The following is a 16803-nucleotide window of genomic DNA, read 5'->3' on the forward strand; positions in this document are numbered from 1 at the left end:
TTTTTTTTTTTTTTTTTTTGGTTTTTAGTTTCCAGGATTAAATAGTAGAGCTGTAGTGAAGCTACCTTGTCACATCCAGAGGTCAAGTCTGCAAGCGAGGTCAGGACTTCCACATGGTCACTACGAGGCTAACTTATATTCTTCCTCAGTGACCACTGGCTAAACTGTTACAGCTTTATAGGCAGCTAAGCATTTGAAACATGCACTCCCAGGCAAACAGGCTCTCTTGTGCCTCTCTCTTCCCTGACCATATTTAGTCAACCATAGCAAAAAATAGCCTCTCAGCTGTCGATTGTCGATCCAAAAGCTGAGGAAGCCTCAATCTTGCTTTCTGCCTATTGATTGTTCATCCTGCAGTCCAAACACTGCTTAGCCATTTGTCCTGCCCCCCACTTTTTTTTTTTTTGAGGGGGGGGTAAGCACTGCCAAATAAAGCGGTCTCTCATGTTTCCACTTACATTTCCCAGATTTTCACTGAGCTTGCGCTGAGACTAGGAAAGCCTGATGCACTGTCACTATACTTAGAAGCACTGCAGAGAAAAAAGGAAAGAGGAAAAAAATTACCGTGGCTAGTAGCAAGACAATCTTTAGACAGTTATGGAACAAGTGAAGTCCCTCTGCTGCCAAAATACATTTTATAACCTGATTTTTTGATTGATAAAAAATGTTATGGATGGTGATATGTTACATATCTAAAGGCCTGAAAGGATTTTGTAGGGTTATCTTTAGAGCTAGTTGTTGCCATATACATGCTTTTAAAGTTTATTGAATGGAAAATGTATAGAAATGGTAGGTAAGACCTGTATATTGGTGGTGGAGAGACATCATCAAGGGAGAAGAAAGTAGTATGTAAACGAAATCTTAGAAGTGCTACTTAAAACAATTCACTGTCAATTTCAGTTAATTTTTTTTATAATGCTTTGGTAAAAAACAGGGTCCAGTATGCTTTTGAGTAATTATACAAGTATTGAAATGCATTTTATTATGAATTCTACTTTATATTCAAATGTGTAGTGTTTTTGCTGTCCCTTCTACACTGTCATGTTTCTCTAATTTTCTGAAGTGACTTTTAGGCATGATCATTGCACACTTTACACAGATTGAAGTAGTCATTAACCTGTCTATAACTCTATTACATAGTATGTGACTCAGAGGTAAAAATACTTTTGTTTTAAATTTTAATAGCATATTCACAATAGATTTTGATATTGAAATTTTTTTAATCAAAGAGAAAAAATATTAAAACATGAAATCCAGTAAACCTGTGGAGATATAGTTTAAGATCTCACATAAAAATGCAGAAGAGAAACCAGCTATACCTTGTTTTTTAATCCAAATATGTCCTCTTAAGAAACAAGAAAAACTATTACGAGTTTTCTGAGCTTACTCACCTACGGAAGTTTGTCCTTCACATTCTTGTTGTCTTTAGCATTTAATATCATAGCAGTTTAATTATTTTGAATGTCTGTTTTAAAACAGTGACATAAGGAATACTTCTTTAGAATATTGGGCAATTTTAAACAGCTTTCCTAGATATTGAAATAATTTTACTCATATTATGAGAAGATGACATGTCTCAGAGTATAAAGTAGGTTAATTTTCAGTTTTCTCAAGTACCCCATTTTGTTAATGATTTTGTAGCAGTGAAAGTACTTATTTTTTAAGCAAACACTTACATAATGTGTTATGTGCCAGGTTCTCTTTCTAAGCCCTTTATAAATATTAACTCATTTAATTTTCATAACAACCCTATAAAGTAGGATTTGTGATTCTTCTCACATTTTACAGATGAGGAAACTGAGGCACAGAAGTTAAGTAATCTGCTGAAGTCACTAGCCATTGTGGCTAGAGCCAGAATTTGAACTCAGATAATTTGGTTTCAGACTGGGAGCTCTTCACCACTATGCCACATTGCTCCTCAGATTTGTGATAATGAAATGAGTTAGGAAATTATTCCTCTTGGGAACAAAACCATGCATCAAATATATATTGCCAATATCTTTGCCTCAGTATATTCAGAAAGATAATTATTTGATTATTTGTTTATTCATTTCTTCCATTCAACAAAACTTTGAGTTCCCTATACTAGGTATACGAAGTATACCTTTTTGATCAAAATGTGTTCAGTTTTATAGTAACCTGCTTTTAGCATGCCCAAAAGAACTACTGGCAGTTGATCAGTTTTCTTAATAAATTCCTTTTTGAATTCTTGTCTAATCTACTTTACCGATTTGAGGGATTGTTTATTAATTTACCAAGCATTTATTGAACACCTAATATGTGCTACAGTGCTATTCTAATGTTGTTTTGCCTTAAGTAGTACTAACATGTAAGGCCTCCACAGTTTAGCTAGTAGGGTTTGGGAAAATGTTGCCTGCCTCTGAAGAAAGATTGCAAAGCATGGCAGGCCCTAAAAATTGACCCAGTGCCACTTGAATACTACATACCAGTGTAGACAGCTGCTTGTCCCCTCTGCTTCTTATAACTCATTTGTTCATCATTCAGCAAACGTTTGAATACTATCATGTGCCAGGGATTATGGTAGGCACTGCTATTAGTTGTTCTGGAACTTAATGCTTCTTTGGCACTATTCACAAATGCCTGCTTAACTGGTAGTAAGATCTTATCTTTAAAACATCCATGTCCTTAACCTCTTGGAAAACAACCAAATTGAGCATTAGGGAAAATATCTCTAAATCTCATATACTATGCTCCACAGGTGAGACAGTCTATTGGCTTAACAAAATTACTGAATTCTCGAGCTGGTAACACCTTTTTCCCAGTAACTCTACGGACCTCAGTGCTTGCAGCTTAACAGTCACCTCTTAATTAACTAAAGTGCTGCAGGGAACAGCCTGCTGCTGTCCTTGTGGTTATAGTGTGTCTTCCTAAGATTGCCTGCCTCATGGAAAGAAAGGAGACAGGCTGCTCTGAGCTACTGCTGTTGACATGAGAGTGAGGGGACCAGAAACTGTTTTGCTTAACTTTCCCTTAGCTTACCTTGCAGGCTGGGCCCAAAGATGACCTCTTTTCTTGAGGCCCTGTATTATTATTTTTTTTTGAGGGGGTTGGCAATTTTTGATTAAGATGAGAGGGCTGTAGGTCTCTGTTCAAATAATTTATGTAGCTACTTCACCCTCAAGGAGGTGAACTATAACTTCCCGCTCCTTAAATGTGGGCTGTACATAGTCACTTCCTTCCTAAGAGCATAGTTTAGAGATACGGAAATGTTTACATTGGAGAAACATGAAGAACACTACTTCAGCCAGATGATCAAGGTTAACTTCTAGAGTCATATGGCATGTTGATAGTATGTACCCTTGGTGTGATGTGATTAAATGACACTTTATCTCTGTGGCCTTCTTACTAAGAACCAATAGCACAGCGTAATCATGAGAAAAGCATCAGACAAATTCCAACTGAGGAATAGTCTACAGAATATCCCATTAGTACTCTTCAAAACTGTCAGACTCATCAAAAACAAGGAAAGTCTGGGAAACTGTCACAACCAAAGGGAGCTAAGGAGAAAAGACAACTAAATGTAAAGTGGTATTCTGGAACAGAGAAAGAACATTGAATAAAACTAAGGAAATCTCAGGTGTGGACTTTGGTTAATAACAGCGCTTCAACATTGGTTTATTGAAACAAATGTACCATACTATGTAAAATGTTAGTAACAAGGATGGAGGAGTATATGGGAACTCTGTACTAGCTTTGCAATGTTCTATAAATCTAACATTGCTTTAAAATAGATATTTAAAAACAAAACCAAAAAGTTCACCACTCCTGGCTAGTTGACCCTTGCATTAGTTTTGATTTGGGGCTATCTGCAGTGTTTCTCCACAGCTTAGTAAATCAAGTTGATTTTGCTATAATTGATTTCAAGAAAATATTATGTTTAGTCTCATGTTCTTTTAAAAGTGTATTAAAGGCAGGGAAGTATATTTTAGAATTTTTTTTATCAAGACTAGTCTTATTTTTAAAAGATTTATTTAAAAAGAATATGTGAAAATTGTGAAATGGTCAGATTTGTGTGGGGTGGTATAGAGAATAGAGTGGAAGGGAGACTGGGGGCCATTGGGAAGAACAGTTGAGTTTTAAAAAGGAGAAACGGCAGGACAAATTGAATGTGGACATAAGAAGAGAGGAAAGAGTCTAGAATGATTCCCTGGTTTCTGAGTAGAATGGCTGATTAAATGGTAAGAAGGGTAATCAAGATCAAGAATATAGGAGGAGCCCGGGTGCGGTGGCTCACGCCTGTAATCCCAGCACTTTGGGAGGCCCAGGTGGGTGGATCATGAGGTCAGGAGTTCAAGACCGGCCTGGCCAAGATGGTGAAACCCTGTCTCTACTAAAAATACACATAAAAAATTAGCCGGGCCTGGTGACGGGCACCTGTAATCCCAGCTACTCGGGAGGCTGAGGCAGAGAATTGCTTGAATCTGGGAGGTGGAGGTTGCAGTGAGCCGAGATTGAGCTACTGCACTCCAGCCTGGGCAACACAGCAAGACTCCATCTCAAGAAAAAAAAAATATATATATATCCACACACACACACACACACACACACACACATATGAGGAGTATTGGGAAAGAGGAGGGGGCAAAGAGGTATTTGTACTATGTTTGAGTATACATCTATAATCTTAGAGTTGTCATAATACTATTATATTGAAGAGTTTGAGACCCTCTACTGAAACATTTTTACGTATATTATCTCATTTAATTTTTACAACAGTCTTACTGTTTTTTGTTTTGTTTTGTTTTGTTTTGGGAGACAGTCTTGCTCTGTCCCCCAGGCTGGAGTGCAGTGGTGTGATCTTGGCTCACTGCCAACTTCCACCTCCCAGGGTTCAAGTGATTCTCCTGCCTCAGCCTCCCAAGTAGCTGGGATTACAGGCATACACCACCATGCCTGGCTTAATTTTTGTATTTTTTGTAGAGACGGGTTTCACCATGTTGGCCAGGCTGGTCTTGAACTCCTGGTCTCAAGTGATCCACCTGCCTCGGTCTCCCAAAGTGCCACCTGCCTTGGCCTCCCAAAGTTTCATGTTATGGGATTATAGGCTTGAGCCACCACGCCTGGCCCTTATAGGTATTTTGTAAGAGATTTCTATAACACTTTTGGTATTAGATATGAATCATGACCATTTATTTAAGTGGGATGAAGTAACAGAGTAGATTTGTTCTGAGATGGAAACTACCTCCCTGAAAATCTGACCTTTGCATTTTAATGTTAGGATTTGAGTACTTTGTAGAAGGTTATCTGGAAGGGACTAGGACAATTTTTGTCACTTTATTCATAGCCTGGAATTACTGTCTTTCTCTTGTTCTGACAGTTCAGTTTTTTATATATATATATATATATATATATATATATCTCCTACTGAGAGGAAAAACCAAAAAGACACAAAGTAAGGAGACAGCAAAGAACCAGTAAGCTTTCAAGAATACATATCTGTTTCTGTTTAAGTGTCTTAATAACTTTCTGAGCCATGGCCCTTTTGAGGGACTTCAACTTCCCCTAGCTTGTTTGCTTATGACATGTAAGACCAGAAGAACAAGTAAATGATGGCTTCATCTCAACCAACAGCTTGTGCCCAGAGGAGGAATTGCTCCCCTACCCCTTTCCTTTCTTTGAGCTGTTGGCATTGTATTAACTTTTAATGGCAAAAACTGCAATTACTTTTGCACCAACCTAATAATATGAGAATGTACTTCTGAAACTAGAATGGAAGACAGTGGGAAACATGATTCTGTTAACCAGCTTCTCAGAAATATCTATTCATTAAAAGGCTTTAAAAAAATTGATGAAGTTAGTGTGAACCACACTTTATAATTTAATACTTACTGTAACATTGGTATATCTAAGAGGCTAAAAGGAATACAGGTGCAAATTAAAAATATTTCAAGGCAACAAGCCCAAATATTATCTTAGCATTTTGATTTCAAAAACGTTTTTAGATTGGGCATGGTGGGTCATGCTTGTAATCCCAGCACTTTGGGAGGCTAAGGCAGGTGGATGGCTTAAGCTCAGGAGTTCAAGACCAGCCTGGGCTGTTACATGGTGAAACCCCGCCTCTACAAAAAATATAAAAAAATTAGCTGGGCTTGGTGGCATGTACCCATACTCCCAGCTACTCGGGAGGCTAAGGCAGGAGGATCATTTGAGCCTGGGAGGTTGAAACTGCAGTGAACTCTGATCGTGCCACTAACTGCACTCTAGCCTGGGCAACAGAGAGAAACTTTGTCTCAGAAAAAAACAAAAGGTTTTTTTTTTTGAGATGGAGTCTCGCTCAGTCGCCTGGGCTGGAGTGCAGTGGCTCGATCTCCACTCACTGCAAGCTCCACCTCCTGCGTTCACGCCATTCTCCTAAAAACAAAAAGTTTTTAATCAAGCTAATATATGTACATAGTTAAGTCAAATGTTACTACAAAACTTATAATGAAAGAGAAATGTCTTCTGCTTCATCCCTCCTTACCCCTTTTTTGTCCCGACCAACAACTTGGAACTTATCCTGTAATTTCTTAGTTTATCAATTACAGGCATCTAGTGATTTCATGTTATGGAAAATGAAGATTTAAAACTAATACCCTCTGTTACTACCATTCCTTTCAACATGATTATATCACAATTTTTGTTTAAATTAATGACAAGTATTTACATTATTATTTTTACATTTTGTTTTTAATAAAACGTTTTTTCACTTTTCACATGATTTAATACTTGTATCTTTTAAATTTTCCGGAACTGTTAACCCCTGTAAATTCTGTTTCTCACATGCTCAAATGTGTAGGGTAAGAGAGAATGTATGGCATTAACATCATGACTATCCAAACATCAGTAGTATAATGTCATACCAATACTTTTTCCCATTGAGAATCTCAAAGTCTATACAATATCTAGTATTTTATTTTAATTTATGGAATGAGGAGGACTAAAATCCTTACTAGTGACTGAAAACAAAAGCAGAAAACCTTAGTCTTCTATGAAGCCCATGAATGGGATTTAGGAGTTTGTAGACTCACCCAAAATTGTATTAATAGGTAAAGATTTTGACATGCATTTCTCTGGAGGAGAGCCTATAGCTTTCCAAAGAAGCCTGTTATCCCCAAACAGTGATTGTTACTCAGTTACAGCCATGGAAGGGGCTCTGTAAGCTGTGATTCTCAGTATACTTTGGGTTCATAAACCTGTTTAAAAAGTCTAATAAAAGGCCGGGCGCAGTGGCTCACGCCTGTAATCCCAGCACTTTAGGAGGCCGAGGCGGGTGGATCACAAGGTCAGGAGATCTAGACCATCCTGGCTAACATGGTGAAACCCCGTCTCTACTGAAAATACAAAAAATTAGCCGGGCGTGGTGGCAGGCGCCTATAGTCCCAGCTACTCAGGAGGCTGAGGCAGGAGAATGGCATGAACCCGGGAGGCGGAGCTTGCAGTGAGCTGAGATCGTGCCACTGCACTCCACCCTGGTCGACAGAGCGAGACTCCGTCTCAGGAAAACAAACAAACAAACAAACAAACAAAAGTCTAATAAAAGTTTCCAAATGATTTAAGTGTAATTTTAGAGGTTCTTCAATCCTCCACAACCCATTCTCAGACTTCTTGAACTTAGTTCTGCTCTTCGGTGGTTGGAGTTTAAATCTTTAATTCTCTTTTGTATAACTTTCTCTTTTTTGCTTTGGAAATACTTTATTACTGATTTTTAAATTTTAAATATTAAATTATAATGGCCATTTTGTGTGTTTTGCTCCAGACTTGGTTTACCACTTCTAAATGACATATGTCAAGTTTTAACTTTGCAATTCATGATAACCAGCTACACAATAATCATCAGCTAAGATAGTTCAGCATATATAGTGTATTAATTATCACAGTTTTTCCTACTTCTAAAAATTATTATCTGGCTGTTCTTCATTAACTCTTTCATTAATAAATACTGTTGATACTGAACCTGAGAGGTTCCCCAAAGCCAAAGTGGTGCCCTCATTAGGGTATATTTCTTTTCTCTTTGGTTTTTTCCTCTTAGGTTTCCTCCTTGTAGCACTTCCATTCTGTTTTGATTCTATTTCCCAGATAGTAATAATGTGTCTACCTCTCAAAATATCAAAAAGCTAGCTGGGCATGGTGGCATGTACCTGTAGTCTCTGTCAAGGCCAGCCTGGGCAACATAGCAAGACCTCATCTCTTAAAAAAAAAATTAAATTAAAGCTGCACATTTGAGATTAGAAAAGTAGAATTTCTATTTGTCTCTAAGAGCATTTTTTTCTTTAAAGAGGAGTATCTTCATTTGATTGCAAACTTTTCTTTTGAGTATATCAAATTATGCAAATATAGAAATAATGTGAATTTAACTTTCAGTGCAATGCGTGTTTTACTGTCTAAATTACCAAGACCATGGATTGTGGATGAGAAGAAAGATGATGGTTATACTGCCTTACATCTGGCTGCCCTTAATAATCACGTAGAAGTGGCTGAACTGTTGGTACATCAGGTAAGAAAAGAGTTAAATAATTCCCTCTTTTTTATTTTTTTTTAAACAATTTGGTACCATTGCCATTCATTTATTTATTGCTTTATAAATTGCCTATTAGTAGGTTCCAGTAAAACCTCATGATGATGAAAATTCAGATATAATGCATATCCTGTCTTCTGCCTAATACTTCTTAAATGCAGGATGGTGATGTGTGTTTGAGAGTGAGTCCCTCAATTCCCAGGATTTCCTCTGCACAGTCTTCCTGGATTGGTCCTGTGAAATGGGCATCAACTAACAGAGATTTCCCAGAATGGCTGCCACTGTTACGGAAGTATCATCAACCAGAGCACCAAGAACCATCTGTGTTGATACTTAAACAGTATGGCCAGTTGTCATCAGACTGCAGTTTGCAGCTAAGATCAGGGGATTTATTTTGTGACTACTGCTGACCCCTGGAATTTATGGCTCAATAGCAGTACAGACTCACCTTGGTCATTTCATTCATCTCAGAATAGGATGACACTACGTTTTTATGAGCCTGGATTTTGGGAGGAGCCTATTTTGTAGTTTTAGGATATTTTAGTAATTTCAGCAAATTTTTCATATGCAAGCATAAACCATATAGATGCACTGAAGTTATCAAAGAATTATCTGTGATTCCTGACTTCAAGGAATTTATAGTCTAGTTAAGAAGATGAAACAGCAGAAAAATTTAGCAAATAATATATGTAATCAAATACCAAATTATAAGGTATACATTCCAAAAACTACAGAAATTTAAAGAAATATATCAAAAGTTAAGCCACCTCCCCCCCACTACTTTAAATCTTTGCTATTAAAATTACTGCTCTCTGTTAATTATGATAATTCCTTTTTATTCAAAAATCTAAGTGAACTTATGCCACTATCATGTTGCCTTGGTTATTGTTGCCTTATAGAAAGTCTTGAAATCAGGTAGATTAAATCCTCTTTCTTTGTCTTTCTCAGGATTACTCTAATGTTCTAGATCTTTTGCATTTGCATATAATTTTTTGTTTGCTTTTGAGACTGGGTCTCACTCTGTCACCCAGGCTGGAGTACAGTGGCACAATCATGGCTCACTGCAGCCTTGACCTCCCAGGCTCAAGCAGTCCTTCTGCCTCCCAAGTAGCTGGGACTGTAGGCATGTGCCACCATGCCTGGCTTTTATTTATTTATTTTTTCTGTAAGACAAGGTCTCACTATGTTGCCGAAGCTGGTTTCAAACTCCTGGGCTCAAGTGATCCTTTTGCCTCAGCCTCCCAAAGTGCCACCATGCCTTGTCCATATAAATTTTAGAATCAGCTTATTAGTTTCTATTAAAAAGTCTGTTGGGAGTTTGATTGCTCTTGCACATATTAGATTTGTTCTTCAGCAGCTTTTTGCGGATGTTATTATAAATTGTATTTTAGCTGGATGTGGTAGCACACCCCTGTAATGCCAGCTACTCAGGAGGCTGAAGCAGGAGGATTGCTTGAGCCCAGCAGTTTGAGTTACAGTGAACTATGATTACACCACTGCATTCTGGCCTGGGCAACAGAGCGAGACCCAGTCAATCAATGAGTCACTCAATAGAATTGTTTTTACATTTCAATTTCCATTTGCATATTGCTAGTATATATAAATACAATTTTTGTATATTTTCCATATATCCTGTGACCTTGCTTAAACTTATTCTGGTATCTTCTCTACAGATTACTTAGTATTTTCTATATAGCAATCATACAAACTAAAAGAATAAAAAATGCAGAAGTAGAACCACACATATGTATAAACAGCAACTCAAATTAAGAAAAAAAAGAACCACACATATAGTCAATTACTTTTTTTATAGAAGTGCCAAAGTAATATAGGAAAGGATTGTTTCCCACAAATAGGGCTAAACCAAGTAGATATCCATATACCAAAAACAAAAAAACCCAAACAAAAAAACCTTAACTTTACTTCACAACTTACGCAAAAATTAAATGAGTTATAGACCTGAATGTAAAAGCTTAAACCATAAAGCCAGCCAGGCCTGGTGACTCTTGCCTGTAATCCCAGCACTTTAGGAGGCTGAGGCAGGAGAATAGCTCAAATCTAGGAGTTCGAGACCAGCCTGGGCAACATTGTGAGATCTCATCTCTACTATATATATATATGTTTTTTTTTTTTTAAATTAGCTGGGTGTGGTGGCATGTGCCTGTGTCCCAGGTACTTGGGAGGCTGAGATGGGAGGATCACTTGAGCCTGGGAGGTTGAGGCTTCAGAGAGCCATGATGGCACCACTGCACTCCAGCCTGGGCAACAGAGCAAGACCTTGTCTTAAAAATAAAACAAAAAACAAACACAAAAAATTAGTATTAGTATATTATCTGACAATGAGGTGCACAAAGGTTTTTAGGAGACAGAAAGCCATAATCTTAAAAGAAAAATTAATAAATAACACTTCATCAAAAACTAAACTTCTGCTTATCAAAAGATACCATTAAGAAAACAAATAGGAAAGCCACAGTAGGGAAAACATATTTGACAAAGGACTGGAATCCAGAACTCTGAAAATTTAATAATAAAAGGACTGGCTGGGTGCGGTGGCTCATGCCTGTAATCCAAGCACTTTGGGAGGCTGAGATGGGTAGATCACTTGAGGTCAGGAGTTTGATACCAGCCTGGCCAACATCGTGAAACCCCTTCTCTACTAAAAATACAAAAATTAGCCAGGCGGGGTGGCACGCACCTGTAGTCCCCAGCTACTCAGGAAGCTGAAGCAGGAGAATTGCTTGAACCCAGCAAGTAGAGGTTGCAGTGAGCCAGCATCATGCCACTGCATGCCAGCCTGGGTGAAGAGGGAGTGAGACACCATCTCCAAAATAAATGAATAAATAAAAGGACAAATAACTCTATAAAAAGGGTCAAAAGATTTAAACATCCACTTTACTAAAGGAGATATACAGTTAGCCAATAGGCAAGTGAAAGCATTATTAGTGATTAACAAAATAGAAATTATAACCACAACCAGTTACTACAATTGCCCACTTAGAATGACTAAAATTAAAAGACCAATAAAACCAAGTATTGGTTAGGATGTGGAACAATTAGAATTTGTATACATTGCTGGTGTTTTTTTTTTTAAGGCAGGCACTTTGAAAAACAAATTGGTGGTTTCTTACAAAGTTTGACATATATTTATCAGGTGACTCAGCTATCCCACTTCTAGGTATGTACCCAAGAGAACATAGGACACCTTTCCAAGCAAATACTTGTACTAAATGTTTGTAGCAGCTATTATTAGCCCCATACTGGAAGCGAAGCCAAATGTTCAGGTAGTGCTGGGATAAACAAATTGTGCAAATTGTGGTGCACCTATGCAATGAATACTACTTAGTGAAATGTCAATGATGGAAAAGCTCAGGAAACTTAAAGAAAAATCCCCATTGTGCACATTTATGTGAGAAATAGACATGATAAAGAATTAAGCTGACACTCGGGAGGCTAAGGCGGGAGTATTCCTTAAGCCCAGGAGTTTGAGGCTGCAGTGAGCTATGTGCCACTGCACTCCAGCCTGGGTGACAGAGTGAGACCCTATCTCAAAAAAAAAAAAAAAAAAAGAAGAAGAAGAAAAGAAGCTGAGATCAGGTACTTTCTGACCACACTTCAAAGAAACATAATAAAAACAAATGAGAAATTCCCATCTTGAAGAATATGACATAACATTACCAAAGTTTCAGCTCTGCATACCCCGCCAGTATCAAGAGTTGTGACCAGAGCGCATGCATGGTTCTAAGACCTAAATGAAATGATCGGTTTATCTTTTGAATCTTTAGCTCTTGTCTTGATCTCATTTTTAAAAATTTTTAAATTATGCTAGACATTTGCTAGGCATTTTTATATGTTATTTTACTTAATCTTCACATTAACCCTGTGAAATAGGTTTTAACTGTCACCATTTTGGACCTGAGGAAGTAGATGATGGAGTTTTGACCTAGGTCCCCTGACTCCCAAGTGCACTTATTTTGCTCCTCAGTCTCTTTCTTCATTAGGGTTCAGCTGTTCTCATACGGTTCTTCGGCTGCCCTAGGTTCATGGGTAGGATTTTCTGCTTACTTTAATGCATACTTTTATGTACCAATTAAGCATTACCTTCTCACCTAAAGCAAAGTTTCTTTTCACAGAGTGAGGAAGAGCCCAAATATGCAGCAAGGGGAAGTGAACTTATTAGGTCATTAAAGTAAATCTAAATCCAGTATGAAGACTCATTATTATAACTTTTCAGGAAATATTTAGAGTTCTAAGGAGTTGATTATCTCCATTGCTTTATAGTGGAGATTGAAAGAGATCTGTCTTTGAATTCTACTGTGCTTTGTCCTTTTTAACTGTTCTTGGATGAAATTACCATAATAAAAATGATTTTTAAAACTTGCTGTTTTACTTCAGAAAGTTTGTTGCCCCATCCATTTTTTTCTACTTTAACAGCAACTGTTACCATATGAGAATAACATTGCAGCAGCTGAAGGAGAAAGTAGCCAGCAGTGTTCGGTGTTATTTATTCCTTATGAGTAGTTATAGTTTTCATGTTCTTTACTGTTGTCAAATTTTAACCATTTAACATTTGTTCTTCTCGTTCAGGGTAATGCAAACCTGGATATCCAGAATGTGAACCAACAAACTGCCCTACACCTTGCTGTTGAACGACAGCATACCCAGATTGTTAGGGTAAAGTATTGACATACATTTTAGCTTATAATTACATTTTAACCATACAGATTTTTAGAACTTCCTGAAAATTGAAATGATACAGTGTTACATGTCTCAAGCTGGCATAGTTAGATATAAGTAAATCTAAATATCTAAATACAATGTGATCTGCCAAGACAGATGAGACTATATGCTTGAGATTGGCTTCTATATATAGATGGTACTTTTCTAAAGCTCTTCAGTAAGATCGTAGAAGGGATTAGGAAAATTGTTAAAGCACCATAAGCAAAGTTTTAATAAACTTATATTTACTGCTTAAGTAATCTATTGAAATATGTCAACTGTGCATTTTTATTTAGGGGGTTGTAGTTTAGCAAACACTGTTCGTATTTATTGTTATTTGAAATTCCTCTTGATATCCTCCATGGCTTTCTTCATGACCATACATTTGGAGAAAATTGACCAAAAGAGAATGGAATCAATAATAACAGTTCCTTGTTTGTTTACGTAATAGAAGAATTTTGAACATTATGATTTGGTCCTGGTGGAAGTGCTTAAAATATCTCAAGTCATACATCTAAAGTTGAAAAGAGAAATAAAGTCCTAAATATCCCTCCGTTATCATCATCTTAGAGTAGATGAATTAAGCAACATATTGATTCTCATATATTTTTATTTTCTCTAATTCAATATATTTAAATAACCAGAACACGTGACTCTTTGTAAGGAGCCACAGGGTTGGAGAAGAGTAGAAGGCAACAGCATAAAAATGATTAGCTTTAGTGGTAACTTCTTCAGTAGGTCCAGGGTGTTCTCACCATTACTTTAGATATGTTGAAGTTTCTTATGGATGTGGACACTTTGCCAAAATGAGACATCTTTCTCTTTTAGCTTTTGGTCCGTGCAGGTGCCAAGCTTGATATTCAGGATAAGGATGGGGATACTCCTTTGCATGAAGCTCTAAGGCATCACACTTTGTCTCAGCTACGTCAGCTCCAAGATATGCAAGATGTGGGGAAGGTGGATGCTGCCTGGGAGCCATCCAAAAACACGGTGAGTAAAGATCATCTTTCATTCAGTACCAGTGGAAGAATCTTTTTATGCAAGATCTTACATTTACTGGTAATCTAACCTGTATTGGATAAAATATTTTATCAGAGCTATGTACTTAGAAACTTAGTTTATGAACTTAGTACTAGTCAGTACTAACTTATTGCTCCACATTTTTACCAAAAGTTGTTCAGTTCTGTTGTTGTTGTTGTTGTTATGTGGAGTCCCACTCTGTCACCCAGGCTGGAGTGCTTGGCTCACTGCAACCACCTGGGTTTAAGCCATTCTCTTGCCTCAACCTCCCAAGTAGCTGGGATTATAGGCGCCTGCACCACACCTAGCTAATTTTTGTATTTTTAGTAGAGACGGAGTTTCACCATGTTGGTCAGGCTGGTCTTGAACTCCTGACCTCAGGTGATCCACCCGCCTCGGTCTCCCACAGTGCTGGGATTACAGGCCTGAGCCACTGCGCCCAGCCATTCAGTTCTTTTTTAACATCAGCCATTCAAATAGATACATAGTGGTATCTTATTGTGGTTTAATTTGCATTTTCCTAATGACTATTGATATTGAGCATCTTTTCATTTGTCTGTCACCATACGTATTTTATGAAGTGTCTGCTCAAATCTTTTGTTCATTATTTTGTTAGGCTGTTTGTAATCGGAATACAAGTTCTTTATATGTGAATGCACATATTTTCTCCCAGTCGGTAGGAGATTTGTCTTTTCATTCTTTTTTTTTTTGAGACGGAGTCTCGCTCTGTCGCCCAGGCTGGAGTGCAGTGGCACAATCTTGGCTCACTGCAACCTCCGCCTCCTGGGTTCAAGTAATTCTCCTGCCTCAGCCTCCCAAGTAGCTGGGACTACAGGTGCATGCCACCACGCCCAGCTAATTTTTTGTATTGTTTTTAGTGGAGACGGGGTTTCACCTTAGCCAGGATGGTCTTGATCTCCTGACCTCGTGATCTGCCTGCCTCAGCCTCCCAAAGTGCTGGGATTACAGGCATGAGCCACCACACCCAGCCCTTTTCATTCTTCTAATAGTGATTTGGAAGAGTCAATTTTTTTAATTTTGAGGAAGTCTAATTTATCAAGTTTTTCTTTCATCATTTGTGTTTTTTTTGTGTGTTCTGTCTGAGATATCTTTGCCAAACCCAAGATCACTAAGGTTTTCTTTTATGTTTTGTACTAGAACTTTATAAAGTTTTAGCTGTTATGTTTAGGTCTATGATTCTTTTTGAGTTAATTTGTATATATTGTGTGACATATGGATCCAGGTTTATTTACTTGTGGATATCCAGTTGTTCCAGTACCATTAGTTGAAAAGACTTTGTTTCTTTTCTTTTTTCTTTTTTTTGAGACAGAGTCTTGCACTGTTGCCTGGGCTGGAGTGCAATGGTGTGATCTTGGCACACTGCAACCTCTGCCTCCTGGGGTCACGCGATTCTCCTGCCTCAGCCTCCTAAGTAGCTGGCATTGCAGGTGCAGACCACCACACCTGGCTAATTTTTTGTATTTTTAGTAGAGACGAGGTTTCACTATGTTGGCCAGACTGGTCCTGAACTCCTGACCTCATGATCCGTCTGCTTCAGCCTCCCAAAGTCCTGGGATTACAGGCATGAGCCACCACACTCGGCTGAAAAGACTTTCTTTTTCTACTGAATTGCCAGTATACTTTTATCCAAAATCAGTTAATTGTTTATGTGAAGGTCTCTTTCTGGATCATGTATTCTGTTCTGTTGGTCTATGTTTTTAGCTATTTGATACCAGCCCCCAGTCTTAATTACTGTCTACATAATATGTTTTGAAGTCAGGTAGTGTCAGTCCTCCAGTTTTCTTGTTTTTTCGAAGTTATTTGACTATTCTAAGTCCTTCACGTTTCCATAAGAATTTTAAAATCATTTTTTAGAGGGTAAAAAGGTTCTGAGACCAAAGTGTTTGAGACCTCTGCCTTATTTATGACCATGGGTAAGTTCTCTTAGCTCGGTGTGCCTCTTTTTTTCTCATTTTAAAATGGGAAGAGGAGAGCACTTACCTCGATAAGGTTGTTGTAAAGATCATGGAAAGTGTGTAAAATAATACTTGATCCATTTTAGACACTCAATAAATGTTAACAGTTATTGTGACTATTTTCACATAAGATGATGAGAAGAATCTCAGATAATATTATCAGAACCTAATTTGTCTCATTCTCCGTATCTTGGCTCAATTCCTAGTCATTGGTTCTTTTCTCAGTTGTCTCTCCTGTCATTGTTTCAAGTTGGTTGCTAGCTGCTCCAGAGCCAAATTAATTAGGAAAGAGAGTACTGTTTCTTTAGTATCTCAATCAGAAGTTCCACTTTTGAGTTCTGTTGGGCTTAATTGACTTGATTTGTGTTATGTGTCCATCCCGGTACTAGCCATATAGGTAAGGTAGAGGTATCTGACTGGTTTGGGCCATGTTTGGTCCACCTCTGCAGATGGAGAATGTAGGTCCACCTCTACAACTGGAGAAAGCATACTTGTGTGTATGCTTGAGAAAACCAGGGGTAGAGTGGTGGGGAGGGAACATTAGGACTAGAACTCATAAGTGTCCACCACACACAC

At 37.8% G+C, this 16803-nt stretch overlaps 1 protein-coding gene across 1 annotated transcript in view; it reads left to right on the forward strand.

The window, feature by feature from the left end:
• The window catches only part of MIB1 (MIB E3 ubiquitin protein ligase 1), a 137349-nt gene that overhangs the window by 97521 nt on the left and 23025 nt on the right, over positions 1 to 16803 (forward strand). The window contains exons 13-15 of the mRNA XM_034943473.4: positions 8362 to 8494; positions 13100 to 13186; positions 14060 to 14221. Coding sequence (XP_034799364.1) covers positions 8362 to 8494; positions 13100 to 13186; positions 14060 to 14221 — 382 coding nt within the window. The remainder of the gene's footprint in view (positions 1 to 8361; positions 8495 to 13099; positions 13187 to 14059; positions 14222 to 16803) is intronic.

Source organism: Pan paniscus, chromosome 17 (assembly GCF_029289425.2).
Source record: "Pan paniscus chromosome 17, NHGRI_mPanPan1-v2.0_pri, whole genome shotgun sequence".
Classification (NCBI taxonomy): domain Eukaryota; kingdom Metazoa; phylum Chordata; class Mammalia; order Primates; family Hominidae; genus Pan; species Pan paniscus.